At 39.8% G+C, this 27,903-nt stretch overlaps 1 protein-coding gene across 1 annotated transcript in view; it reads left to right on the plus strand.

The window, feature by feature from the left end:
* The window catches only part of KCNQ1 (potassium voltage-gated channel subfamily Q member 1), a 336,181-nt gene that overhangs the window by 233,090 nt on the left and 75,188 nt on the right, over positions 1-27,903 (plus strand). The window contains 2 exon segments of the mRNA XM_039553144.1: positions 2-48; positions 859-920. Of these exon segments, the coding sequence (XP_039409078.1) occupies positions 2-48; positions 859-920 (109 nt within the window).

Raw genomic sequence — 27,903 nt, forward strand, 5'->3', positions numbered from 1 at the left:
GGTTGGACCAGTCCATAGGAAAGCCATCTCTTTTTATCTCTGTCTCAGGTAAGTTAATGCAAAGGATGTGTCTAAAACGAATCTGATGAACGTATAATTAATGGAAAGTACTTGTTAAAATACTTCATTTTATTGCCAAATTTTTAAACAGTGCCAACTGGTTGTGCTCTGAAGATTAATCATTGCCAATAATATCTAGTCATCAACACTTTTAAATGAGGGTTGTTGTTATTTAGATTCTTAAAGCGCCAACTTTCACTGAAGTTTTCAAAATGTTGGCCCTAGTCTTTCTGAGACTCACCATATTTTCAATAAATTGGTGTGGTAAGATTACAGAGTTCCTGTGAAATTGGTAATATTCACATAGATCTTTGATAGCTTTGAAAAGAGGCTGGAAAAGGAGCACAAAGCACTAAGTTTGTGACAAGTGTGGCTAATGAAAACTCTCTGTTTATGTCATCTGAAAATTCATCTTTCTATATGTTTTATAGTGGGGAAAAAAAGATAAAATGTTACCAAATGTGTTATTCAAGTTGTCTGTAGAGTCCTTTGCATACTGGCGGATTGTTTTTAAGTGGCAATTAAAACATTAACTTAATTGGGAACATTTTTGCTTTCCATGGTTAAAGCATAAAACTAAGATTAAAAATGCCCTAAACTCAGGGCTATTAAAAGCCCTGGTGTGGGCCAGTACTATTAAAAGAAACAAAAAACTACTTTTAAGGAATGGATCTATCAGCCTGGTAAGGGTGTTCAGTTACATGGTGTTGGTGGGCTAGTTAAACACACCCTGTTGTGGTTTGCTGCTATTTTGTTATACCACCATATATTAATTTGAAAATGTTTCTTGTTCCACAGAGAAAAGCAAAGATCGAGGAAATAACACGATTGGTGCCAGGCTGAACAGAGTGGAGGACAAGGTAAGCCTCAGTTGAACAGGCAGTGAATGAGGACATGGTTTGTGACCAAGCAGTGCTTGTTTCATAGGATGTGAAGGAAAATTCAACTTAAAAGAGAGTTGAATGCCTGGCTTTTCCAGGTGATGGAGCGTAAGTTTTGTCGCAGATTGCGTTTTTGGTTCTCATCATTTTAACAGAATAAGAAAAGAACCGGAATTTAATTGATTTCAGTCTCTTTTGAGACTTGCTTGGGGTTTTTTATTTTTAATTGTATATATTACATATATCTCAATGCTTTACTTCCTTCCTCCCCAACAGATAAAAGGCTCTGTTCCTTTAATACCTCAGCATATTATGGTGCCTAAGATTTGCCTTTGATCGTTGCTCTGTTGTTTACATAAGTCCACCTACAATTCCTCAGAGAGGGAAATAGCAAACCTTGTTCCATCCTGGTTTTCATTCCTTATGATAAATGGAGTTTCTCCTTCCAAGTGATGTGAATCCAAAAAAATCAGACTTGTTCTATAATCCCAAATTAACAGTTAAGTGCTTTGTAACCCTTTATTTCAATGCTAGCTATGCTTGAAAAAATAGATGACAGGTAGAGGTCATTGTTAAAAAATACAGGTTTGCCTATGCTGATATTTAAGAAAGAAAGGAGGAGTTAAGAAGAACAGTTTGAATCTTTTACTGATCTCTTAGGGTGATTTGGTGAGGGAGTGAAAGCATTTCTTTTCTTGAAGATTATTTCAATCATATATCTGACCTGTTCTTTCGTTATTAAGGATTGAAGCTTTTTCCTGAGGAAAAGAGCTTTCAGAGTGTTTCTTCCACTGCTGGAAAATGTGGTAACCTTATGAAGGTTTTGTTCTGAAGAAACATCCAGCAAATACTTTGCAAACTAAAAGAGGTGTGATCAATACATCCCAAGGGTTACAAACTAGCACCCTGATCTGTATTGATATGCCCGTTTCTTACATATTCCTCCTTAAATACTTCCATAAACTTGAATGATAGTACTCAGGACTGCAGTCTCCTGGAAATAACTGTGTTTTAAGGGAAACAGGTTTCTTTTGGTATATGGGGGGACACACAGGGAGAGTGAAGTAGAAGAGAGGAAGGTAGAGTGCATTTAGCACAAAAAAGAATCACTGTGCAGTGCTCCCTCACATCTGTGGTTAATATGTGTTCTTACACATGGAAGCCCTTTCCAGAAAGTTTGGATTACGTTTATTTATTTTCTCTCCATAACGTCAACTAAAAGTGTGGAACACTAGAAAATGTCTTGTGACTTGTGACAAAGAGCAATGACTTTTCAGTGTGGACAAATAATTCTCAAATGGCAGCTAAAGCAGCTTCTCAGTGCTATTTGTAAAATCTCCAGCGAGCCTGGGAAAGCCTTGGTGTTGTACAGGCTCAGAGATAAGCTGTTTGGGGGTTATTAATTACTCTTTTTTACATCCTTACAAATAAGTACACCGTGAATTTATAGTGACTGGGTTTTTATGTCTTGTAATGGGACTGTAAAACACTCCCTGTATAATTTTAGTATAGCTGGGTTAAATTTTAGCCTTGTTTTAAGTAACAGACCCTTCTTTCTTTGCAGTTGCATGAGGTCATCTGTGGTTTCAGAGCTGTATGTTATCTGCCCTATACAGCTAGTCCTATCTGCAGGAATTTTATCTGAAAGTAGCTGAAAGGCTAAAAATAGAGGATTTCAGTTGGACTCAGCAAACAGTGGTTAACATAAAAACACACTGGCAACACTAGAATCACATTTTTGCTGCAGCTGTAGATGGTGGCCAAAGCTAATTTTTTGGTGTTTTTACTCTCAGAGATTGGCCCTCTCTTTCCCATAAAGTACATGTTGCTTGGTATGCTTTCAACGTACAGTTAAATCCTTCCTGAGCAAAGCACTGTATTAAGGATATTAGATGGTTTTTAAGGTGACAAAATATTTTAAACAGTTTAATCTCATTTGGTTTGTGAATTAGTTTTCAGTCTTAGACTTCAGGAGGAGAGATTTTCAGTGCTGCAGGCTAGTGTCAGCATCTAAACACCTCTTGTGCAATTGAAAAATCTCCTGTAAGTCAGAGGAGGAATTATGGTTCTTCATGGCAAAAGCCTGAATTTTCAAGTATTGACATCAGCAAAATGTTGTGTTTCCTTCTGTAAACTTAGGAACATGCTCATTTAAGGGAGAGTCCTGTAGTCTGTTCATCTTGTGCACTGAGAGAAACTTTGACCTTGTGATTTACGCAGTTTGTGATCCTGAACCTAAAGGTTGTTTCCTAACATGCAGAAGCCAAAGGGATGAATCACACTTGCAAGAACCTTCCTGCAGATTCCTTCCTGCTGAATGTTGTAATTTTGGCAAGACACTGAAAAGGTGGTTTTGTGAATGTAACTAGAAACTGCACAGCCTGAGAGGCCTTCGTGAAAAGAAACCACGATCCAACATGTAATCACAGCGTATTTTGACTTTGCATTGTTCTCTGTTGCTTACCAAGCTGAGGGTGACAAATGCTGTGCTCTCCTAAAGGTGTCTTGCCATGCTGGGTGCAGGGGGCTGCCCACAGCCCACTCAGCCAGCTGTGGTCCAGCGGGAATGTAACAGCAGGAGTGCAGCACCCAGGCGGGGCTCACACACCCTGCCAAGTGCCAATGGTCCCAGAGTGTGCATGTAGATACCTCAGGGAATGTTGTTGAGCAGGATTACAGCAGCAAATCAATTTATTTGCGGTGACTAGCCTTCTCTTTTTATCCTTGAAACATCTGTGAGTGACTATTCAGCCTCCCCTCAAGGAACCTGGCCACAGCTGGCTTGCTACCAAGCTCAAAATCAAAAACAGTTTTTCCAGATGGGCCCAGCTGTGTGTGCACAGTGCCCTTCCTCCTCACACGGCACTCCTCATCCTCACACCGCAAGTGCTGCCTGCCAGGGGCTTAATGCTGGGTGTGCCCAGCAGCTCCAGCCAGGAGCAAGCCCACAGTGCACTTGGGAAATTCTGTGTCCTGCCCTCCTATTTTCTTTTCGCTGCACTAACTTCAGCTTGGCTATAAATGACTGCAGTGCTAGCTTTTTAATTTTCACATTAATCTGTTCTTTTTCAGCTTTTTGCCAACCATTAATTTAGCTATAACAGGCGCAGTTTGCACTTCTCAAGTAATCAACCAGGCTTTCTGCTTGGCTGCGCTAAGGAAATTCAGACTTAAATATGGGCACTGCACAAAACCATCTAGACTACGCAGTGAAGCCTAAAAGTGGCCAGTCCCTGGACTCTTCCTGTTGTCCCTACAAACCAGACTGCCCCAGATGTCTGTAGGTCCTGCCTGTGGACCTCCCAGAGCAGAATAGCACAACCCAGATTTACAAAAAAATGTTAAAAACCATTCTGAGCAGTAGACATTATGCTCTCTTTCTGTTATTTTAAAATTAGGACTTACAGCTGAGAAGGTGAACCCTTATTTTCTAACCAGTACTAACCCAGAGAGCAACATAGAGATCATTGAATTTTTTCAGATTTACTTGGAAAGCAGATAGCACCACTTTTAAAATCAATTAAAAACAGATCTTTTACATGAAAACGCCTAACCTAAAATAGGTGCTGCTGTGCTTGTTGAGTTGACTAGTGGAAATATGAACTGATCTTGGAAACCAAAGCTCGAAGGCAGTGTACTTCTCACAGGCCTTTTCAGTTCTGGTTATGCTGATTTGGTTTTCTGTCTTCCATCTACCATGTCTGTGAATGCTAAACATATAGAGGTCAGTTAAATTGTAAGGATATGATAAATATAGGATGTATTTTTTGCAGTGAGTGCCAACTATGTAACTTTTAAAGAGAAATAAATGCAAAGGCTTCTTTGAGTTGGCTTTCAAAAATGATAAAGACTGTATCTTACAACATTTATATATATGGTATGACATTTTCTTCTAGCTAAATAATTTTCTGTAATTGTTTCACCAGAGCATTTATGTTGCCCACACATGTCTTAGAAAGCAGTTTGACTGGAACCATGTTGAAAACAGTTCCAATGAACAGAATGACCATTGATAAGTCTAGGTCCAGTTTCTGACTTGATTCTTGCTCTTTTCCACTCTTGCTTTCTAGTCAACTAACAGTTCCCTATTGCAAAAGGTTTCATATCTGATTCATTTATCTTACTGATTTCCTTAAAAATATATGAACTTGAGCTATACATTGCAGAGGAATCTCACTGTAATGTGAATAAATCTGCTATTTTATTGTATCATAAGGCAAATTGTAATCATGCCATTTCTAATAATGAACTCCCAGCCCATCCAATGCAGAAAAGTTTAGGACATGCTGCAGAGACCGTTGAAGGTGGCAGGTCGTTCCTTTGACCTGAGAAGCTAACATTTTAGCTTTCCCTTATTGTGATAGGCGGAAGTATTAAGATTTATTAAAGTTGTGTGCCTTTGAGAGGACTACTTCTTTTGGTTGTTGTGACATACTCTTGCTCAGCACCATGGATATGTTACTTTTATGATAGCATTTCTGTCATAAATGAAAATATAGATCTGTACCTATTTCTGTCTCATTCTTTGATGCTCCATATTTACAATCCTACCAGCACACATTCGATAGTTTAACCTTTTACTTAGAAAAGTGTTATCTCATCTACATCTTCCCAAGTTCAAAAATACCAGTTTCATGTTGACAGCTTGTTCACCAAAAATAATTCTTCATGTGTGGCCAGTTTTCCAGTTTCATGTGAAACAACTGCATTATCTAACACAGGATCAAACCTTGGCGGATTTTTCTTCTGTTTTTAGTGTCATTCTGTAGCCTGGGAACAGTTACTGTGCTTCCTAGGGTAGCAGAGCAATTAGTGAAAACTTCAGAAAAGCCCTTGACTGATGATGCCCTTGTTGCACATTTCAGCTTTATTTTTAATTGGATATAAATTGATTAATTGAATTTATTTAAATAGATATTGATGGTAAAAGACTGAAAAAGAACCCCACAGTCTGGCCAGTGCTGGAAAGCAGGGTTGAAACCATCACTTGGAGAGATGGCTTTAGAAAGTGTCTGGCATGAAAATATTCAGCACTTTGCAGGCTGAACATGCATTAGGCATTTCAGGTGTTGAATACTGGCAGCTTCTGCAGTAGGTCTGTGAGGATTTGCCTTCCCAATACTGAGAAACAGAACTGTGGGTTCTGTGTAAAAGCTGTGGGTTTGGCTGGAAATTTTAAAAGATATGTGAAATCAATAAAAATCATAACAAACACCACCAAGCAGTTACTCATCTTGTATGTAGTTCTTGCAGTAATGCAGAAGTAATAACCTGGGGGATGTGGAGGAATATTGAGGCATATGGAAGATTAAGTATGCCTATTAATTTAATCCTTAGTCTTTTTCCAGATGCCGAAGTACAAGCATACGGAAGCAATTTCCGTGCTGAACTTTGTGATGGAGGATGCCCATTTTCTGTAAATTGGACTACAACTAAGCACATCCTTCAACAATCTGGGTCGTTAGGCAGCCTTACAGTTTTAATAGCTTCTCTCTCACCAATCTGATAATATTTCAGTAGGTAAACAATAAAAAATGACAGATTTCTGTGTCCAGTATCCTATACTTCCCATCTTGCCAGCTACAGCAAAATAAAATTATCAGGCATACAGAGTGAAAAATGAAAACAAAAAATAATTACTTGTTGGATTCACTGCTGCCAGAAGCTTCAGTAGCTAGACTAGAAACAAACTGAGAGAGAGATTAGGCGAAGCCATGGAGAAAGGCTCACTAGAGGGTTATTAAACAGGATGTCTGTATGTAAACTCCAGTTTAGCAAGTACTTTAAACAGTAGTCAGCGATGAGTTGGTAAAAAAAAAAAAAAAGGAAAACCATGATTTTATGCATATGTACTTTCTTACACTTTTTTCTTGAGACTCTGCTACAAGCCTTGCACTAGAAGCAAGGTAACTGGGGCAGAGAAACTTAGGTCTTGTTTAATATACCTATTTTATGCTAGGCTTTATACACATCTGCTTGCTATTGAATTTGGTTACCCACACAGCCTCATGGAACACTGCTGTGCCGTGCCTTGGATCTGATCTGTTTACAAAGGCCATGTAAGCAGCCCCCTGTGCCTGTCTAGAGAACCTCCATGGGAGTGTTGGCAGAGTCATACCTTGAGGACTGCAAGGTCTTTGGAGTGGCCTTCACCTGCATCCATTTGTTAGCACTAATTTTATCTGTTTGAATATCATTAGATCCTATTGCTGCCAACCAATTTTTGCATAAATTTTGAAATGGTTTAATATATACTATGTTAAGTGCTATCTATAACCTGTAGGAGAGTTCCTAGGTACAGTAGCTTAGGTATAGTTGCCTGGCCTACAGAGCAGTGTTACAAGCACTTGTGGTGTTTTGTGGTCTGTTTCTGAAGTGTCAGCTCTTGGATCAGAGTAAATGGGATTACATCAAAAAAAAAAAAAAAGCTAGTATTGAACATAAATCCACAGATAGTGAGAATACTGCAGCTCATTGGCTTATTTACAGGAAATGAGAGTGTACACTTCTTCAGCACTGAAAAATGAAGTGATACAAAATATGATCTTTATTCTCAAGAAGACTGGCTGAGGGTAGTTCACGCTAGCATACAGTGGCTACGCTAGTACTCAAAAGCAATGACTAATTAAGCTCTGGTGACTCATTTGCATGAGTCGTCTGTGATACTCCTCTACAGATTTTATGAAAAGTAAAAAGGCAAAAAAAATGCTCCTGAAGAGAAGAATTCCTGTTTAAGTGAGTTGTGATAGATTTTACTGCAAATTTCTAGTGCTTGTGGATGCAGACAGCAGTTGGGAATCATAATGCTGAGGGCAGAGTGTAAACCTTTACAAATTCAAAGTGTTACATATATATACACATATATATATATCTCTATCTACAATTCAAAGTGTTACATATATATATATATATATGTATACATATATATAAAAACACTGGCAGTGGGTGTGTGCTTATGATCCACACAGATGTCTGCTTGCTTATTAAGAGCAGAAATCCCAGAGGACTTTCAGCTAACATGCAATATATCCTATAAAATCTAGGAAATTGGGGAGTGGGGGGGATTGGAGGAATTAAATAATGCCTTACCAGTTAACAATCTTTTAAACAATCTTCAGATTAGTTGCTGGTTTGGGGATCTGCTGGCGGTGTTTATATTTGAGTAGGTATGCAAGTGGATGTAAGATCTGCAAATGGGGATGACTCGATCTTTTATCAAACCACATAAAGCCTGTTTTGTCTGGCATTCAGAGATAAACCCAAGCAAGATTTGAAACTTAGCCTCCATCATTCTTGTGCAGAGACTGTTTACATTTGATGTGGAATGGAGATGCATGGTGCATATGCTGAGGGAGAATGTGGAACAGTTGTATGGACTAAATGCCCTGTAGAGTGAATCAGAGAAAAGGGATTTAAGTGAACAACACGTGTGCACAGCATGCTGCACAGACAACTTTTATTTGTCTTTCTTATAGGTTAAAGGAAAAGAAATGACCATAAGATAATCTCTGCCTTTTTTTTTTTTTTTTTTCTGGGGGTGGGTGGGTGGTGTTGCAGATGAGCAACCAAAAAACAGCCCAACATAAATGGCAAGTTTTGGGTTTGATACACTGGGATGAACCTTTACTGAAATTAGATGCAACAAAGTTGAAATTTTTCCTTGTCAAAGGTCTGTTTTTAGAGTGATCTCGCTGGAATTAAAATACTTTATTTTCATTTGCAGTTGAGTATTAGGGAGGAGAAGTGGATGGAGCTGAAAGGACTCTATTCAGGCTGCAGTCTTTTCAGAGTTGGAATCTATTCAGCTCTTGGAAGAGTAAAGGGAGGTATACTCCCTTTCTTACACAATGTCCATACCTTCTGATACCTTATCTGGTCCTCCTGTTCCCCCCCACCCCTCCCCACCCTCAGCTAAAAATTGCACACCAAAACTGGACCAGAAAGAGAAATAGGAGAAGAAGTCTTTGCTCTCTGACTCCTACTTAGAGCTATGGGAGTCAGAGGGAAGATAAGAAGGAAAACAGGCAGTCAATGAAAGTAGAATATGAACACATGGTTCAAAATATACCTACCACTCCTAGGGCTCAGGAAACCAAAATGGCAAATACAGTTTTCTCAGATCCTTCTCTGTTCTTGTGTCCTATCCACTGGGGTTGTCCCAAAACTACAATTCACCTTTCAACAAGAAAGTTAAGATCTGCATGAGAAAAAAGAAATCTATAAAAATCTAGAGCAAATATGATTACAACATCATCTTACATGTTTTCAAAGTATCCCACTGTTTCAGCAGTTAGCATAGGGCTGTGAATCCATGTCACAGGCTCTCTTTCTGTCCCAAACTAAGTGATGCTCCACTTGGTGGCTCCATTCAGCAGCCCCACCTGGCACAGTGTGATTGACCTTGTATGCCATGGGTGTAACAGTCTGATTGGCTGCTTCCCTTTGGATGCACCTCTGTAGCAGCTTTGTTATTTCCGTCATGGCATGAAAGCTCCTGCTCTGACAGGTTAACCACGCAAAATAGAGAAGGGAACTTAGCTTTAGCTTAGAGAAGGGAAGGTTTAGCTTTTACAGCTAACGTGCAGGAAGTGACTTGCCTGAGGTATCACAGTGGCATCTGTGGCACAGCCAGGAATTCAACTTAAGCCATGTCTGGGACTTAACCACAAATCAGCATTCCTTTTTGTTGTTGTGTTTAAACGCCCCTCTAGTTCTGAATAGTTATATTGGCCAGTGCAGGGTTCAACATAATCATAGCCCATTAATACTAAAACCATCCAGTACTTGAGAACAGCATATATAAACACATAAACCACACCAACCCAGCCAATATAAATGTACTGGGTCTATTTTAGACAGTGCATTTTAAATCATCTAGAAATTAATCTACTAACATCATTTTGTAGCCCGGGAACCTAGGAGAGGACTAAACTTGCTTACATGACACAGAAACTGTCATACATATAGATAATTATGCATGTAATTTTGAAAGATAAACAAATTATATTAAATGCTGTATTTTCACAGTCAAGCAGAGAGAAATATTCAAGTGAGTTCAAATATTCATGTAAGTTTCTATTTTAAAAGTCTTGGATCCAACATTGCTCGTCGTTGACCCTTCTGTGACATCTGTTAATCTTGGGTTTATTTCAATTTCTTTCTCTCTCCTTTTTAAACAGATGACTCCACTTAAATCAACACTTGGTTTCCATTAGACAGATAGAAGGTGATTCACTTAGTAACATGTGCATCTTTATCTAGTTAAGTCTTAATAGCCTTAATATATCAAGGAAGCTGGTGTGATTAACAGCACTAAAGGCTTTGTCAGACACTTCACCTAATAAATACTGCCCTTTGTCCGGCCATAGAAAAAGAGTGAACAAATAGATTGTGTTTCCAAACTGAAAATGTGTATGGCCTTGTTAAGTATTCTAAAATTATGCCTATAAAAATATATGTTGACAATAGGAGCTACATCTACATCTCTGTCTGTGTTTGTACATGTCTGCCAATCCCAGTGTGCTTTGGCTCTTTGCCCTGCCTCGGCTGTCCTTTTTCTGCTTTATCATTTCATGGTGCGGCCACCACTTGTGTATGATTTTCCTCCTGTTCACTTGCACTTTGGGCAGATTCTTCAGACAGTTCTTTGTCTCTGGTTGTCATAGCTTATCCGTCCCAGGGTAGAGGGATGTGTGAGCATCAGTTGTGCCACTCTAGTTAATGCTGGCAACAGAGACATCTGACTTGGCTTGACTATCATGTAGGATAATCCTGCCAAATGAGGCAGTCAAAACAAAAACCCCAAGAGTAAAATATATTCAAAATGTTAACTTGAATGGAGATGGGGTCCTTGCTTCATCATAGCTGAAGTTGTCTGGAAACTTTCCAGTTGTGCCATGAGTGTCAGTGATTGCATGCTGGGGTTGTCAGGGTACTGAAGAAAGCCTTTATTCTGCTTCTGTCCCAAGCTTCTAGAGAGCTTCAACCAGAGGAGTTTTACAGCAGAGCACCTTAGAAAGGAAATGGGCAAGGGAAGTTTTGCTTCTTCTCAAAAAGAGACTGGCTGATCCACAATCACAGATCCTCTGCCTCTGTGTTTGCTCCACATTACAGAAGGGAATTTTTGCCAAGCTTTGAGGTCAACCAGCCAGTCCCACAGAGATTTCACCATAATCTCTCAGGAGAATTTTGGTATCAGAAGTGAGTGGGGAGGAACGCAGTGCCTTTTCACTGATGCAAAAGAGCTGTGGTTTCTGCTACAGCCCAGAGTTCATACTCTTCTGTACAGCACAACGCCCTGCAGGCACATTGGCCTGGGGCCTAGGGATCCATCTAGCAGCATTTGGGTGGCACTGCATCCACGTGTGGATGGTTTATTGGTGTGGGCATGATGCTCTGCAAACATCCAGCTGTTTCTGGATTTAGCATGGGCAGCATTGGGCCAGCTGCCTTTGCAGCACACTTTTGACTGTAGCTGGCTTGGCACAATGCTCACAATGGATGGGTCATTCAAAAGCTGCTCTAAGATAGCAGTTGACAAAGCTGGTTTTGAATCCCAGCCTTCTGAATCTCTGTGCGGAGGAATTTATGGATCTCGTGGTAGCTAGAAAAGAATTCAGTGGAAAGTGACTTCCTTTGCAGAGAGAAAGGGGAGGAGGAGGATTATCAGTTAGTGGTGCTTCACTTGAGAATGGAAAGGACAGTGATTCCTACAAACAAGGTCACCTTCATTTTGTTTTCTGTGTGCTGGCTATGTAGTTTCAGTAAAAAAACAGTTAAAGAACATCACACCAGACCTGAAACAAAATGAGAACTATTTTTGTTCGTGGTTTGGAGTGGGGTTTTTTGGTCATGATTAGTTGTGGTAGATGAAGAGAGCCCAGACTGATGCATTTTCTTTTGTCCAAGTCCAAATAAATAATTTCCTTTTTTTTCTCTAATTTTTGTCCCTGTTCAGTCCTGAGATGGCTACTGACCAAGGTCAGTGCTTCAGTTATTTTGATGGCTACAGGGTTGGCATCCTTTCTTTCCGCTGCCATTGGAAGGGCTGTGAGATGAGAGTAGGAAAGCCACAGTAGAAGATCAGTATTTCTGTATGGCATATCTGATGGTACAATTAAATTAGGACACAAGCAGATTCATTAGATACATCAGTGACTGCTACACTTATATTTTTCAAAGAGCTACATGTTAGAGGAGTGTAAATTATACTGTGAAACAAAATCCTAAAAACAACTGACCTAAATTTTGATGCAGTGAAGTTCCCCATCTCTGCTCTCCACGCACCCTTCCTGAGAGAGGCTTGTGCTGATCAATAGCTGTGAAGCAAATGAGGGTTAGCCTTATAAGTGCAGCAGAAAAACTTAAGAAAAGATTAATTGTTCTGTCTTCAGAGACACAGAGATGCACTCAGAGAGTTAAAGTCTTTGGGATCTATGGCCTCTTTGCAGTGCAGGAGCATCATAATGTAATGGAATTAATCCAGCTCTCACTTGATAATAATTCAAGTTAATTTTTCTCTCCAGCTGCCCTGCATCTCCCTCTCAGCTTTGACCTGTATTGTAACCTTAAAAAGGCATCTTCAGACATTTCAGCTCCAGCTCCTGAGTAAAGCCTGGGATGCTTATCTAGGCTGAAAGCTCTCAGAACTCCAGCCTTTTCATGCATGTAGATGGGATTTTCATTAGTGCTGGGATTTTGGATATTATCAATGACAAACAATTAAACAGTATTCTAGAGCAGAAGATGTGTGTGTTATAGATGCATAGGCTTTTAAACATAAAACCAATGTAAATACAGCAGTAATGAAACAGGTATTTTCTATGCTAGATAAATTGCTAGTAGGTAGGTAGCAAGGAGAACTGTAAAAAACAGTAAAGAACTTCAGAAATTGTCATAGAAAAATGTGGATTCGTTCGTTTTTGTAGTATGATTGTAGTGATGAGTTACTAGAGGTAAATTGTGTTAAATGTAAGTTCAGAAGAACATAATTGCTACATATACAGTACTGTATCAAAAAATTTGTGTGATGTTTTGATCACTGTTTCTTCTGGAGGAAGTTATTGCTAACCTTGGAAAAGGCAGGCAGGTAAACTTTAAATTGAGATTCCTTCTGGTAAAAAATTCTTACAAGTCTATTATTCATTCACAATAAAAGTGAGTATTTTGAGTAACTTAAGGGATGTCTGCAGAGTAGGTACATACTGGTCACACTCAGAAGTGCTTTCATTTTAGGACATGGGTGGAAAAGTGTAGGAACAGAACCAATATTTTAGTTAGCAAAGCATTAAGGAAACTCTTGGAAGAGTATTGTACACATTAGTTTAAGGGACAGCTAGATACCTCTTTGAAATTATCTAAGAAAGTTAGTACAAATTGATGGTGGTATGAAGGTAAGGGCAGAGACTGGTTTAGTTAGAGATTTAATTAAGGATGAAATTGTATTAGCTGAGCTGAGCTGGCAATAATCAGGCAGTAACTTATGGAATGGGGATCTTCCCTCCTTCAGCCTCCCGTGAGGCTGAGGGAGCTGGGCCCAGAGTGCATCTCCCAGCTGTGCTGGTGAACACGTGAATTGGACCCTGTGACATCTCTGAACTTGCAGCAGCTTGAACCTTGATTCTAACCTGGATCCCAGAGCAGCTGGAGGGCATTGTAAAAAAACCCAACAACTGATGCCAACAAATAAAAAAATCCTTTCCAGTTTCAAAAAAATTTGTCTGGGGAAGTGTCAGAGCACATCCAAAACCTCCCTGGGCGTTGTCCCGATTCTCAGCGATGCAGAAGGGAGAAGGTAACATGGAAAGCATTTGAGAGGGCTCTCTCTGGCAGGGTGATCCATGTGCGTGTACATACAGACTCTTGTTTGCCTCTAGCAAACCTTGAGCTCAGGCAATTGCAAGCTTTTGTGACCCATTTGATACCCAAAAGAAGCAGAAGTCCTTTTACAATGAGAAATGCCATTTTCTTCTCCTTTGCTGTAGAAAATCCCCCTCTCCATTGAACCCAAGAAATTTGCACTCCATAGTAAATAATAATGAGGTTTAGTGTAAAAGGCTCGGTTTATTTCCTCCCCCCTCCCAAGCTTTCTTTCATTTCTTCAGAGGTTTGTTTTGTACTCAAATGAAGCTGCGAGATACACATTGAACAGGAATCAAAGTGGTGCTTTCATGGCAGTGCTGAAGCTAATCACTTGGCTTGCTGCTACAGGCATCTGCAGGCACCTTGAGCTGTGCTACAGTAGTGCGCTGGCTCTGGAGGCCCAGCTATTTTAAATCATAATAGTGACACAGTGTGCATGCCTTCTTTCAAAGAGCCTGGGCAAGCCACGCTGAGTTGATTTTCTTGGCAGGCTGTGTACCTATAATTTTGTCTAATGTTTTGTAATGTCGGTATCTGGGCACAGAATCAAAAAGCTCCACTGGATATAGAGGACTTTTTTTTTTTTTTTTAAAGAAAAACACAACAACAAACACATTCTTTGTTTTTAGATTGATAATATTCTTTCCAACAGCTATAGATGTTTAAGAACAAAGAAGGTTACTGGGGAAAGAAAAAAAGCAAAAAGAAACTTCGTGATTGTGGGGAATGTTTTGAGGCTTTTCTGGCAAGATTGTCCAGGTGTTTCATTAGCAACTTTTTTCTACCATGGTTTTGGTTCTCTGGTAGTATGCTTAAGTGACTGGGTTACTCAGGACAGTGAGAAATTAATGATGGTCTTCCATGAAACACCCGAAAAGCCATGCATGTGCTCTGATGCTTAGTCTGAGAGAATTGTCTAATGGTCACAATTTATTCCATGTTGATTTCCAATTTTTGTGCTGCTCAGGGAAGTAAAAGTAAGATAGGAAGGATCTAGTTCTGTTACTCTCCACTTCATGTCCCAATAGCCTGGTTTTCAGAGGTGCTGGCAGACACTGTGGGGGCTCAGCATCACTGAAAAGTCAACCCCCACCTCTGCTCTGGAAAGGAATGTGATGCCTTGTTGCCTATACAGGGTTGGAGAGGCAGCTGCTTTTCACAGTGAGGATGTTGAGCACCTGAAAAGCTAAAGCTACCCTTGCTAATCTCTATGAAAACAGGAAGAGTAGAGTTCAACAAGGTTCTCAAACAATCTGTAATTTAGGATAATGGTGTAATTAACCTCATGATAATAGCATGAAATGGATAATCATGGATGGGGCTCCATTCAAGTACAAACAGAAGACCCAGCTTCAACTGCAAAGGGACCTTTCTGTTCCTGTTTCCTATTCATTGTATGAAATTGGTAAATGCTACCTATCTGTGCTATTAGGGATGAGGCTGAGGAAGAATAACTTCTGAATACGAAGTAAAAGAGAGTGAGTGAGCTGTTACTGGCATTTTTTTGCTAGAGATCCATTACAAATGAGAACTTCTTGTGCATGCATTTTTTTTGCCATCTCTAACTATTTCCTATGCATCAATAACCAACAGGTCTTAAACACAATATTGAAAAATGGCTGTGATCAAAAGTTTCCCTATTTTCTCAATGATTTCTTCTTTCTCAACTCTGAGGAAAGGGCTTTTCCCTACCATAGGAATGGTACCATGGTATGTTGCACCCATTTTTTATCTTCTTCCTTTTTACCTTAGATTTGTCTATTTCCTGTGACTGCTGGTGCTGATGCTTTCCCTGAGTGTTCAGGTTTGACTGCTTCTGTCAAAGACTTTCTGAAGTTATCCTTGGTTACCAGAGGCAAGAAGAGGAGGATAGCTTGGGTTTGGTTCAGGGTAGTCACTAGACGTAAAGTTGTTCCAAAAGTGTGTTTTGTGTCCAGACAAGAGGATTTGATTTCAGAAAATGAGTCTCTGTAGCTAGTTGTAGGGAGGCAGATTGGTTAAAGTTTACAACCTCTTTTTGTTTAGCCCCTGGAACAGGGCCATGGAGTCTCAAGTTTCCTGTATAAAGAGAGATCTGTACTCGGTCAGAAGGTAACCAGGCAAGGTACATGAAGGCTGCAGGGTGAATGGCTCTTTCAACAATGAAATCAGTTTGGGGTCTTTAAGATCCCAGCAGTGAGTTGTCTCAAGACAGTGTTGAGCAGGAAAAATTCATAAAACCCTCAGAGGGCCAAAATAACCACCCTTGAGAAAACAAAACAAAACTTCAGAAAATACTAAACAGCGAAAAAATTCCCACAAATCTGATAATCCTTATGAAGTTCTCTGGCTCTTGGGAAATCAGAGGAGGTGAGAGCTACTCATGTCTTCATTTCCTTCCCAGTGAGTCCTGTGTGCTTTGGCTCTTCACATGCATACCCATGGAGAATGGTATCTCATGCAAAATATCTTGGTACACTGTTGTTCTGGGAGCAAATGCACAACACACTTTGAGTTTGAGGATTAGGAATCTTAAATAGCCATTCCTGCAAACAGAGGATTCACCTTGCTCCCTTCTTCCTGATGCTGAAGGTGGCCCTATACAATTAGTAAATCATATTCATACATTACTCCAGGGTTCTCAGGCAGAAAAAAAAAGACAGAAAGACAAGAAACAGGCTCTTAGAAATACTGAGTTCAAGTAACAACAGACTTGACAGCATTATGAGAGCTGCAGCAGTGAAGCTTTGTGTTTTTATAATCTCATTTTCCTGATTTCATCAAATTAGTGAGGAAATGCATCTCTTGTTTGGTTTGCTCATTTATCTGTTGGTGCACTGTAGCCTTTCCAGTGGCATGCTATCTGATTCTTTTCTTTTGCAGTAATTCACAGAAAAAATTCCATCACAAAGAAAAGAAAATGTTAGGAATCTGATTTTGACCATCTTTCCACATGGTTTAGGGAAGTTTGCAAATTGTCTCGATGTGTATAAGTCCATCCTTGAATATCAGCAAGTTAACTCCACCAGCACAGTAGTCTAAACTTTGCCACTTTCAGTATGTAGCTTTAAAACATTAGAAAACTTCATGTTTAGAAACATGAAGCAAACATTAGAAAACTGTACCCGAGCATCATATTTCTCAGAAAACGTCACCAAAGCAATGATGGTTCATTTAGAAAAATTATGAAGGCCCCAGTATTTTTGGAGCATTTGTGGGACCTTGGTTTTGGTGAAACCATGAGGCTGAGGCCTGAATTAATTTCATGTCATCTTAGGCACGCTGAACCACAGCACTACCATCCCTTTCCAGGCAGCTCAGGAAGTCTCTGTCCTCAAGGCAGCTTCTGCAGGGAAGGTGGGGCGAACCCAAGGCTGCTGCATTGTGTAGTGGGGAGCAGCAATTGCCAGGTGTCTCTGTGAGGGGTCTTTAAAACTGCCTGGTTTAGACTCTGTGAGGCAGTTTTCTGCTTTTGCTCACAGTACAAGTGGGTCCATTGTGAGCTGGTTTTTTGCAGGGGCCTCCATAGATGGTAGTTCTTGCAATGAAACTTTTCCAGAAGTAAGCATTTCTCATGCTCTTTTCCCTCTCAGTTTCTGGTCTTCTAAAGGTACATCTGATACAAAGCTGTTCAAATATTTGTCTTTAAACAAATGGGCTGGAGAAGTGCTCAACATCAGGGAGAGAGCACTGGGTTTTCCTGATATTGACTGGTGCCTGTTTTGTTGTGATTTTTACGGAATACTAATTACTTTTATTTGTTCTCTGCTTAAGCTAAGCAAGAAATAGGTATAAAGTCTGGTTCACTAAGTGTGTGAGGTGATGCCAAGTGGTGTCAAATAGTCTTTTTCTGGCAACAATGGGCTGTTGTTCAGTATCCTCACGTAGGTTAACCACAGAGCTGCTCCTGAGAATCCTTCTGATTTATGATGACATTGTTGGCAGCAGCAGAAAGCCCTCTAGCAGTGCTTTCCACAGTGCTGTGTCAGCAGTTTCTTAGATATACACACACTTAATATACGTATTTATAGCAGGGAATTCTGGCCCAGTTCTAGAATTCATCCTGTTTTTCTTTGCACTTGAGTGATGTTTATTCAGCAGTAATGTATCTACCTACATCTCTGGTTGCAAATTTAGTGTCTCTACGAATATCAAAACTGTTCTAGTCAGAACAGCCCTGGGAAATGAATGAAATTAATTATATTGATCCTGTGTTGCAAATGCCTTGCTAGGAGGAGTTCCCTGGGAGGGAAAGAGGCAAGTAATTCTGGTTCTGCAATGATATAACTTGTCTCAATAAAGCACATATAGTAGTATTAGAGAAGCAGCTCTGGATTCACATATGCAATAACTATAATAAAATTATTTGTTGTCAGAAAAGAGTTTCTGCTATGTTTGAAAGACATGGCTTTTTCAAACTGAAGGAAAAAAAGGCTTTTCATCTGCATATAGCAGAATTCGCATTAAAATGTTGGTTTCCTGTTGTATCATTCTTGATACCCTCCTTCTACTTTTTCCTCTGTCCCCCAGGAATTAAAGAAGCTCTGCCATGCCTTGACTTGTAAATAATTTGTCCTTCATCTGTTTCTTATTGCTGTTCTCTTCTTGGGCAAAAATCCTCAAAAAAACTGCACAAATGTGGAACTCATGAGATTTGTATCTTCAACCTTTATCTGAATGTTTCTGAGGTTGGTTTTCTATTTTTCTAGTTTTGGTAGGCCCCCCCAGTCTTTGATTTGTCTAGAGCAAGCTACCCTTTTTTCTGTTCTGAGGCAGTAACATAATGAAATGCTGCCAATATTGAGCTACACACTGTATTACACCAGTTCCTAGAAAGCAGCCTGTGGATTATGCTTGGGTCCAGTTGAGATCAGGAACAGTCACACAGTTCAGGCTCTCAATCTTTTCTTCTAGTTTGTGAATGCATAAATAAAAAGAAGTCAAAGCACATAAACAGCTGCTTTATTTTCATATTGGTATTTTATTGCATCTCGTAGGCAGTCGGTGCAGAGTCACCAGGTTAATGATAAATGATGCCCAACAGGAGGGATAAATGCACATGATCACAAGGGGGGTGGAAAGTACTGGTGAGGCATTCCTGCTGTTGACAGAGATGTGTGGGAATAGCCAGGCTACATCCAGGCTATCCCATGCTTAGCTCCAAATTCTTCCTTTGGGGACAAGTCCCACAGCATATCATGTGCAGGCACCACAGGCCGGACCTTTTCTTCCGTTATGTCACTTCCTACTATGATGTTGTCCAGGATCTTAATAGACTTTTCAAGGAAATAATTTAATACCACCCATTGAAGAAACATTTCCTTTTTAATTTTGCAAAGACTATTGCAGTTAATATCTAGGCATGCCTAGATTTGGGGTTCTCTGTTTTTCCTAAAGAAATTCTTATAGGATATGAGTGACTAATAAAATTCTTTTGTTGGATAAGGAAAGTCCTTGGCTGATTACCATGACTGATTATAATTCTGCCTTTCTGTTTGGATAAGGGTTTATTTTGCATAGCTTGCTTGACACAGCAGCATTAGGAAAAACACTGAGTTCTTTCATACTGTGGAATTATTCCTGGTCACAAAGTGCATTAAATGCAACTTAAAGACTTCAGTAAAGAGAATACAGTAACATTCTTACATAGATCTGTGATGCACCTCACTTGGAATACAACAGGAGCAGATGTAAACTGCATGGGCTAGAGGGAATGAGGAAAATTTCTGCAATAAAGGTTAAGAACTGGACTATCTCATTTGCAGAATTGATATATTTGGATGCTAATGTGGCTGTGTACGTCCTTAAACTGGGTAGAGAAAACAAAAACCAAAAATTCAAATTGCATCTACAGTTTTGGCAGTGGATAAAGCAGGATCTGAAAAGTAAAATAATTTGCAGATTTCTTGTCTTTTACTCTATAGTCTTCAATGATTTTTTCCCAGACTTTTTTTTCTGAAGCCTATAAGTTGATTTCCTTTACTCTCTTCAGCCTTCACTCACGTTTATTATCTCACTTCCCTGCAGTTCTCAAACTCACCTCAGCCGTAACTTCTTTCCAGGTGCTTCCCACTCCAGTCTTTTTTCTCTTGTTTTTTTTCTTGTTTACATTTGAAAGGGAGGTTTTTTTCTGCGTTATCTGGGCTAAGACAGGATTAATTGGCAGTGCTGGGAAAGACTCCTGCACTCATTTGTGTTGATCTCAATCTCAGCATCACCCCTACCAGGCCTGAATATCATAGAAAGTGAAAGTGCTGGGGTTTTGCTGCTTGGGAGCGTGGGCTAAATGACTGCTAAGGGATATTCACTGCTGGCATCTCTGTATTGGGAAGGTAAAATCTGTCATTTTCCAAACAGTAATAATGTGGATTTTACATAATTAGCAAGAAATCACATCCTTTGTCCAAAATCTTCTCTTACCAGAATTAAGTTTTCTGCTTCAGAAGATGGAGGGCCAGAGTTGTTCCTAAAAAGTCTTTTTTTCCTTTTTTTTGGACGGAAATTCATTTTTTGTTGACATTGCTCTAAGAAAAGGCAATTAATTTGTCTGAGGTTTCAAAAAAGCTTTGATATTCAGCATTAAGGAAATCAGGCCCAAGGGTTGTACTTTGGCAGAACTACTGAAGAGTTATCATCTCACAGGAAGCATGGGATAGACTATACAACTCCTAATGTATTTGTTACAACTTTTCTTATTATCTGAGAGAACATCTGACCCATTCTGCACTTTTAAATGTACATTTCGATGATGATTATAAAACCTTTTACAATTAAGCACGTGTCAAATGCTAACTGAATGAGGAAGTGTGATGCCCTCTTAAGGCCTTGATTTTATGAGCATAGAAAGTGAGTTTTCTGGTCTGACTTTTCAGTCCTGTAATAATTTCTTCTTCTATAAATGCACTGTTGGTGAGGTGAAATTACTTATCAGTGAACAAGCAATTTGCTGCACTGGGTTAATAGGGGTGTAATTCCAGGAAAGCTCAAAAATCAGGAAGTTTTAGTGAGATGAAAAAACAGTTCTCTACTAAGAGTGTGTGTGTGCATATACAATTCTATCTAAGTGTGAATTTGGTTTGGGTAGGAAAAAGTAAATAAATGCAGCTGTGAGTCCCTTGAATCTGTCCTGGCCCTCTTGGACTGTTTCAGACAGCACATCTCTGTCCTAAGCACAACAAACTCTCTGCCAGGGTCCTTGTGCCTGCTTGTAATCAGCCAGACAGCTTCTGCAGAGGAGGGTGAGCTACAGTGCAAATTAAAAAGCAAAGGGAAGCCAGGACATAAAAGAGATAAAGGCAAACTTGCCGTGAGCTACTGTTGTGGGCACTTTTACAACAATTCAGCTGAGTAAAATTGCCAGGCCCTTTCCTCAGCATTCACAGAATCCCAGAATGGGTCAGTTTGGAAGGGACCACAGTGGGACATCTGGCCCAACCTCCCTGCTCAGGCAGGGCCATCCCAGAGCACATTGAACAGGATTGCATCCAGACTGTTCTTGAGTATCTCCAGTGAGGGAGACTCCACAACCTCTCTGGGCAACCTGGTCCTGTGCTCAGTCACCTGCCCCTTCATCCAGGTCATTGATGAGTAAGTTACACAAGACTGGACCAGTATTGAGCCTTGGAGGACGCCACTAGTGACAGGCCTCCAACTAGACCCTGTGCCATTGATTCCAACCCTCTGGAATTAAGGATGATGCAATGCACTGGTGCTTAAGAATCAGTCAGCTGTTTTCAGGATGGTTTTCACTCCAGCTTCTCATGTGTTAGTCTCATTAATCTCAATATGATTACAAGCAGGCTCAAGAAAAAGGCAGTAAGTTTCTGGAACTGGCTCTGAAAAGCACCAAGGACTGGACAGCAATAGCTGTATTTAACCCTTAATCTAATGGAAAGATGCTCTTCTTTACATACTTCCTGAAACATGAAAAAAAATAAAATGCATGTGAATGGCAAAACTTAACAAAGGTAGAGAGTGGACATCAAGATAATAGAGTTGCTTGGCTTTTGCTTACAAGTCGGGCCAAAGCACAAGTGAACAGTTACACACCTGTTTGTTTATGCTGCTTTAACCCACCTAACTCCACTGGCCTTCACTGCAGCAGGTTGCTTTCTCTGGAAGTGCTAGCTTAAGGTGTAGTACATTTCAAGGTTTTTTGCTCATTTAAAAACATTTTGTTTGAAAGAGACTATTCCCAAATTGAATGTTGCACACTTGGCTTTAATTCATCAAGGTAGTTAAGTATGTCATGTGTAAGTATAAATGATTACTGTCCACTTCAGATGGAAGTCCTATTGCTTCAGATTTATGTTCTGCTTGAGTAACTTGTTGAACAAAGCTCCTCATTTGCAGTTAGTTTTGGTTTTGTTTTTTTCCTAACTTTAAAAACAACTCTGGCTTTACTGTTTTAAAAAAGCTCCCAGCTTTTACAAGGAGAGTGGAATCACAACTGCTGTGGCCTTTTGTCCCTGTATGTATAAATCCTGCTTAGCGTGTGAAAGCAGAGGACCCTAACCACATGCCCTAAAATCCATGGATGTCTAGAAATTTTTAACTTTCTTATCTCTGGTGATAAGGACCAGACAATTTGCCAGGACAAAAACATCAGATTCCCAAGGATCAGGTCACTGCAATGAAATGAGGGCTAAACAACTTCACTTCATGTGCCAATACGTTACATCTTATAGCGTTCACTGGTAAAAAGCAGTAGTCTCCTGTGTCCTGTTCATTTATGCAGGACTCATGAGATTTCTTGCCAGTCCTTTACTCCTTTTCACCAGTCAGCACTGTTGTATAGGATTTAGGAAGTCACTGATAAATCTCACGTGTCAGTACAGATTAATGAGAATGGGGTATGATTAAAGCTGGAAGTGCTTTTGAGATGTCTGCAAGGTACGTCCATGTGTAATTTTTCTCTTATTTTACGTAATGAAAAAGTTTTGTCACGTTTTAGTCTTAGGACCAGATCCCTTATGCTGAAAATAATTGTGAAGTCTGCTTAGAAAGAAATCCATTACGAAGTAAGAAAGTCACTCTTTTGGGGTGTGTAAGCTTCAAAGTAAGATGAATTTTAGGCATCAGGGTGGTGCTGTAAGGTCTTCCTGGAGCCTTCTCCAGGCTGAACAACCCCAGCTCTCTCAGCCTGTCTTCACAGGGGAGGTGCTTCAGCCCCTCTGATCAACTCAGTGGCTTCCCTCTGGATCTGCTCCGACGGATCCACGTCATTCTTGTGTTGGAGGCCCCAGAGCTGGATGCAGCACTCCAGATGGGGTCCCAGAAGAACGAAGTAGAGGGACAAAATCACCTCCCTTATCCTGCTGGCCACAATCCTTTGGATACAGCCCAGGATATAGCTGGCATTCTGGGCTGCAACCATGCACTGCTGGGCCATACTGTGCTTTTCATCCACCAACACCTGTGAGTCTTTTTCCCCAGAGCTTGTCTCGATCCGTTCTCCACCCAGCCTGTATTTGAGCTTGAGGTTGTCCCAATCCAGGTGCATCAAATTTATGGAAATGTTGTAGAGTTAAGTTGTTTGGTTATGTGCAAACAGTGTAAGTTTACAAAAACTATGGGGGGAAAACAACTAATGAGCTAAATTATTGTGAACTTTACCTTTGAATACTGAAAGTCTTTAATTTAAAATGAAATCCCTATTTTACTGAAAATATGAGGTTCCTTCAGCAGCTTCTTCCAAAAGGTACAACCCACAGAGACTTGAAATACTAAAAATTGAAAAGAAAACAGTAATAATTACAGACATGAAATGGGAAATTCTGCATTTAATGTGATTATATCAATATTTGTCACTTCTTCCTAAGCCAACCATGACATCTCTTTCAACTGTTTTCCAATGAAAGCGCTCGTCTGTGTGCTTGTACGTAATCTGGCATTTCTCCCATCTGTTCTCTGGATAATGAGTTGGTTTTGGTTTTTTCCCTAAATGTAGTAATTCCTTGTCCATCAAAAATAGTTTTGTTAAATACATACTGAGTATGATGCTCAGTATTTTCCACTGAATATTATTGCATTAACATTTTCATAGCTCAACCTCTGATCTTTTATAGCTGTCTTAAGAGTCAGAAGAGAAAGATGGGAGAAAAAGTACAGCTAATTTACTAACTGCTGACAAAGTCTCCAGATACACAGAGAATGGGAGTTGCTTCAGGAAGGGAGATTTTCCATTTTTACAGGGTGTTTCCAAGGGCATTGCTTCTGCCGTCTTCCCCTTCCCGTAGTCACTGTGATTTAAAGGAGCTTAAGTATATCCATGATTGCTTTGAGCCCTACTTCAGTTCACATCAAAGTGTGTAGAAAAACTGGCAATTAACTTTAAGGTTGTAGGATCGTGACCTTGCTTCTAAGATCAGAAGTAGGATCACAAGTAGCAAGTTAGGCAATGTTACACTTCAGGATAGTAGCACCTATAAAGTCAGTAAATTTCAGTGCTTGTATTCAGCTCTGAGGGGAACTGATCACTGATTTTAAATGTCTCATTACATTTTCCATCATTTAAGTGAGGTTTACTTGTTTATTTGAGAATTTTGTCCCAGGAAGTTTTAATAGGGTACTTCCCCCATCAGAAAAAAAAAAACCGTGAAATCGCATTTTGCAATGTATATTTCATATTTGTAAAAGTACATTTTTGTTAAAGCACTTAATATTCATTTGAGGGATCAGTCTAAAATTCTGTTGACCAGGCAAGTCTGCCTGGTGCTCAAGTGCCATTTAGAACGTGTCCAGAGGTCAGCTAAGTTTGTGCTGGCATGTGCAGATGAACTGCTGCCTTATCTAATTGCAGTTGGGAAGGCACAACTTCATTCTCCCAGGCCATCAGGTTGACCCTATGAATTTCTGTGCTTAGGGGTTTGTGTGCTGTAGGGCTGGTTGGTCAGGTGCATTAAGGTGAATATATTTCAGCCAGAGAGCATGGTCTGTGTAAGATGATGGGGGGAGTTGACCATCAGAACTGCTTTTGCCAAGGACAGCTCTGCTTCTCCAGGTGGACATCGTATAATGTCTTGCCAATCCCAGAAAAAGAATCCTGACAGTGTCTGTTTTACTCATTCAGAAAGGATTCAGATAAGACACTGTGGCACTTTTTGTTTGGGGCCGATGTGCATTTTGCCTGCAAGATAAATGCAATGATAGTCTCTTTTCCTGTGGGAACTGTCATGATGGGACTTAAAACCTTTTCTGCGCAAGTGTGAGAGCTGCAAGAGTTAGATGCTGCATTTTCAAACCCTTGCACTGCTGTCTTGAGGACAAGCTGCTTTTACTGGAGGAGGTGCAACACCACTTGAAAAGCATCGGTTTCTTTGGTGATGTGCAGTGCTAACATCAAAAAGTCCCTCACTTGGGCTTGATGTGCTTTTCATTAGAGCTCCTTGGAGGTCAAACGGTGCCAGACAGGATCCCAGAGGCACAGAGCAGAGAACAGAAGAACTCTATGAAGTTTACACGACACAGAAACACTTTCTGCATATGGCTTTGCACAGAATACTCACTTTGAAATATTTTTCCTTACATAAAGATCACCAGGGTTTGATTTTTTGTTTTTTCAAAGCGCAATCACTTCTAAGGAGCTGTGTGATTTATTGTTTGTCCTGTACATTTTCTTTGCTTTATAGAATATTTAATTAGCAAAGGTCCTCCTGTTTCTGAGCCTTTTGAAATAAGTTCAGGATCTCTCTGACAGCTGCCATTTTTTATACCCTGATACCATTACCTGCAGCAAATCTCTGCTGCTCAAGCTTGCTTTTCTCTGATCCTACTCAGTCACGAAAGGCAGTGGAGTCTCCCTGCCTATTCCTTGCCTTGTCTGCCTTTTTTTTTTGAAGCCAGATGGTGTATGCCACATGTAATTTGTGTCAAAACTAGTTAATACTGAACTGCTGCAGTACTTCTTTTGTGTATGGTGGATCTCATCTCCTAACAGTTGATGTGTTTCAGAACTGGTTTCATTGCAGGAAAGCAAGTGCACTCTGAAAGAAGCAGGTACTCCATCACAGAGACTCAATATGATAAGACAGCTCTGTCTTGTGCTATCATTATAAAAATGATGTTTACCTCAGTATAGTTAGCATTACTTTCTTCCTGTAACCCCAACACAGAAGGTCTTCGTGAGAGTTGGAGGGAGATGCTACTTTTCTCCCCCTCTGGCACTTCAGTAGATGTTTAGAATCTGCATTGTCATCTGGTTAGCAACAACACCAGCATAAAACAGATTTGCTTCCATTGAACAAAACCTATAAAATTAGACTTTGTTTTCATTAAATCTGCATTTTGGGTTCATGGCATGATGGATGATGACTAATTCCAGTGCAGCTGAAAAGATAATTTTAAAACACAGTGAACCACAACAAAGGCAAAAGCTTGTGTGGAAGACATGGTTGGCTTTGTGGCAGGAGTTGCGCAAAGGAACGGTATAAGCATGACGGCATCCTTTTCAGAGGGGAAAGGCAGGAAGATTAAATAGAGTGGATGTTACAACATGTGTTTAATGTACTGAAGTAGGCTCCTTGCCTCAGTAAGACATACTTTGATGAGAAGAATTTGAGATCATTTCAGATGATAGAAGGTGAAATGTTCGTGGCAGAGACTACAAAGCAGCGACATTTCTTTTGCAGGTGCTTGAGCATCAGTGTTTATTAGTCATACATCACAGAAAAATCCATTTTGGTAATGTAAATAACTGACTGTACGTTCACAAAAGAAAAGTAAAGTTATAAAATCAAGATGTCGGTTGTAGCATTGCTCTGTGGTACATCTAATGCGCTTTCCAGTCTGAATGGAGGTAATGGCATTTTTTTAGTTTCAGTCTTACGTGTACTTAATTAGATGAAACACATTGCAACTTTTTGTGCAGAGTTACATCATCTCAATTATATAAAAAATTAAGAGCCCAAGGACTTGTACTGACTGTTTAAATCATTTTTCTACCAGTGTATGTGTAATAGATGAGTTGGTCTTGCAAGGTGCCAATCATTTCTTCTCTCTGATTATCCAAAAAGTGCCTTTCTTTCCTGCCTAATCTGTTTGCAGAAAAGAAATATGTACCCAGTTGTATCTGTTCTGTGCAGTTGGCCACAGAAGTTGTAAGGGGATTAAAAAACCCAACACATGTGAACCAATGTGATATCCCTGTGTCGCTGGTGGAATAGACTCTGGTATCCTTCAGGAGGGGATGGCAGGCTCTGATATCCTTCTAAAACTTATTATCCAAAAAGGTGTGTTATCAGCCTGAAAGAGGAAAAGAAATTCACAGTATTCATTGGTCACCAGTGTTTATAAAAATAGGACCTTGAACAGTCAGTGTGTGTTTGACCTTTGACTTCCAGAGAATTCCTGGCAGCTTGTACCACCAAAGGACTGTTTACGCTGGATGTACGAGGCATTCTGAGATTTGTCTCTGATACCGAGAAATACCAGAAGTTACTACGTAGATGATTCAGATTAAATGAAAGAACAAAGTGCCAAAATAGACTTCAGTGTCTATGAAAAATTTGTGATACACTCCTTCATATAATCAGGTAGCTACATCTGCATCCAGCTGGCAGAACCTATGGGTACCTTTTGCAGATAGCTACATTTACCTGCATATATTTTTATAAAGTAAATATATAAAAACCATATATATACATACATGTATATATTTATTTCAATAATTGAATTGAGAACATTTGTGAGGGATGAAATTAGATCTTGCTTCCAAAAAAAATCTGTTTTTAAATCTTACAGCTTTGTTATGGTAGTATGTTTTATGTTACATGAATTATGCTCTTTAATGTGAATATCTGGAAGATACATTCACCATCGGATTTAACTTGCATTTTGGAATGTCCACAGAAAAAGGATCAGCAGAGCACTAATAAAAAACAGGCATTTAGTAAATTTTTTTCTGACACATCTGTGAGCAGTAAAGAGACACAGGGTTTTACCAGCCCTGAACATTCAATCATAAGTGAAACTTTACAACTGCAGTAACAACAGCGCTGTGAAAACATTCACTGGATTGCCACAAACTCTCTACTTACTACTGAAATCCTTGGATAAATATGGAATGAAATTTCTTATTGCAAGGCATGGCAAAGGAAAACAAACACACTTTCATATCCACTTT

Source organism: Corvus cornix, chromosome 5, assembly GCF_000738735.6.
Source record: "Corvus cornix cornix isolate S_Up_H32 chromosome 5, ASM73873v5, whole genome shotgun sequence".
In the NCBI taxonomy this organism is placed as follows: domain Eukaryota; kingdom Metazoa; phylum Chordata; class Aves; order Passeriformes; family Corvidae; genus Corvus; species Corvus cornix.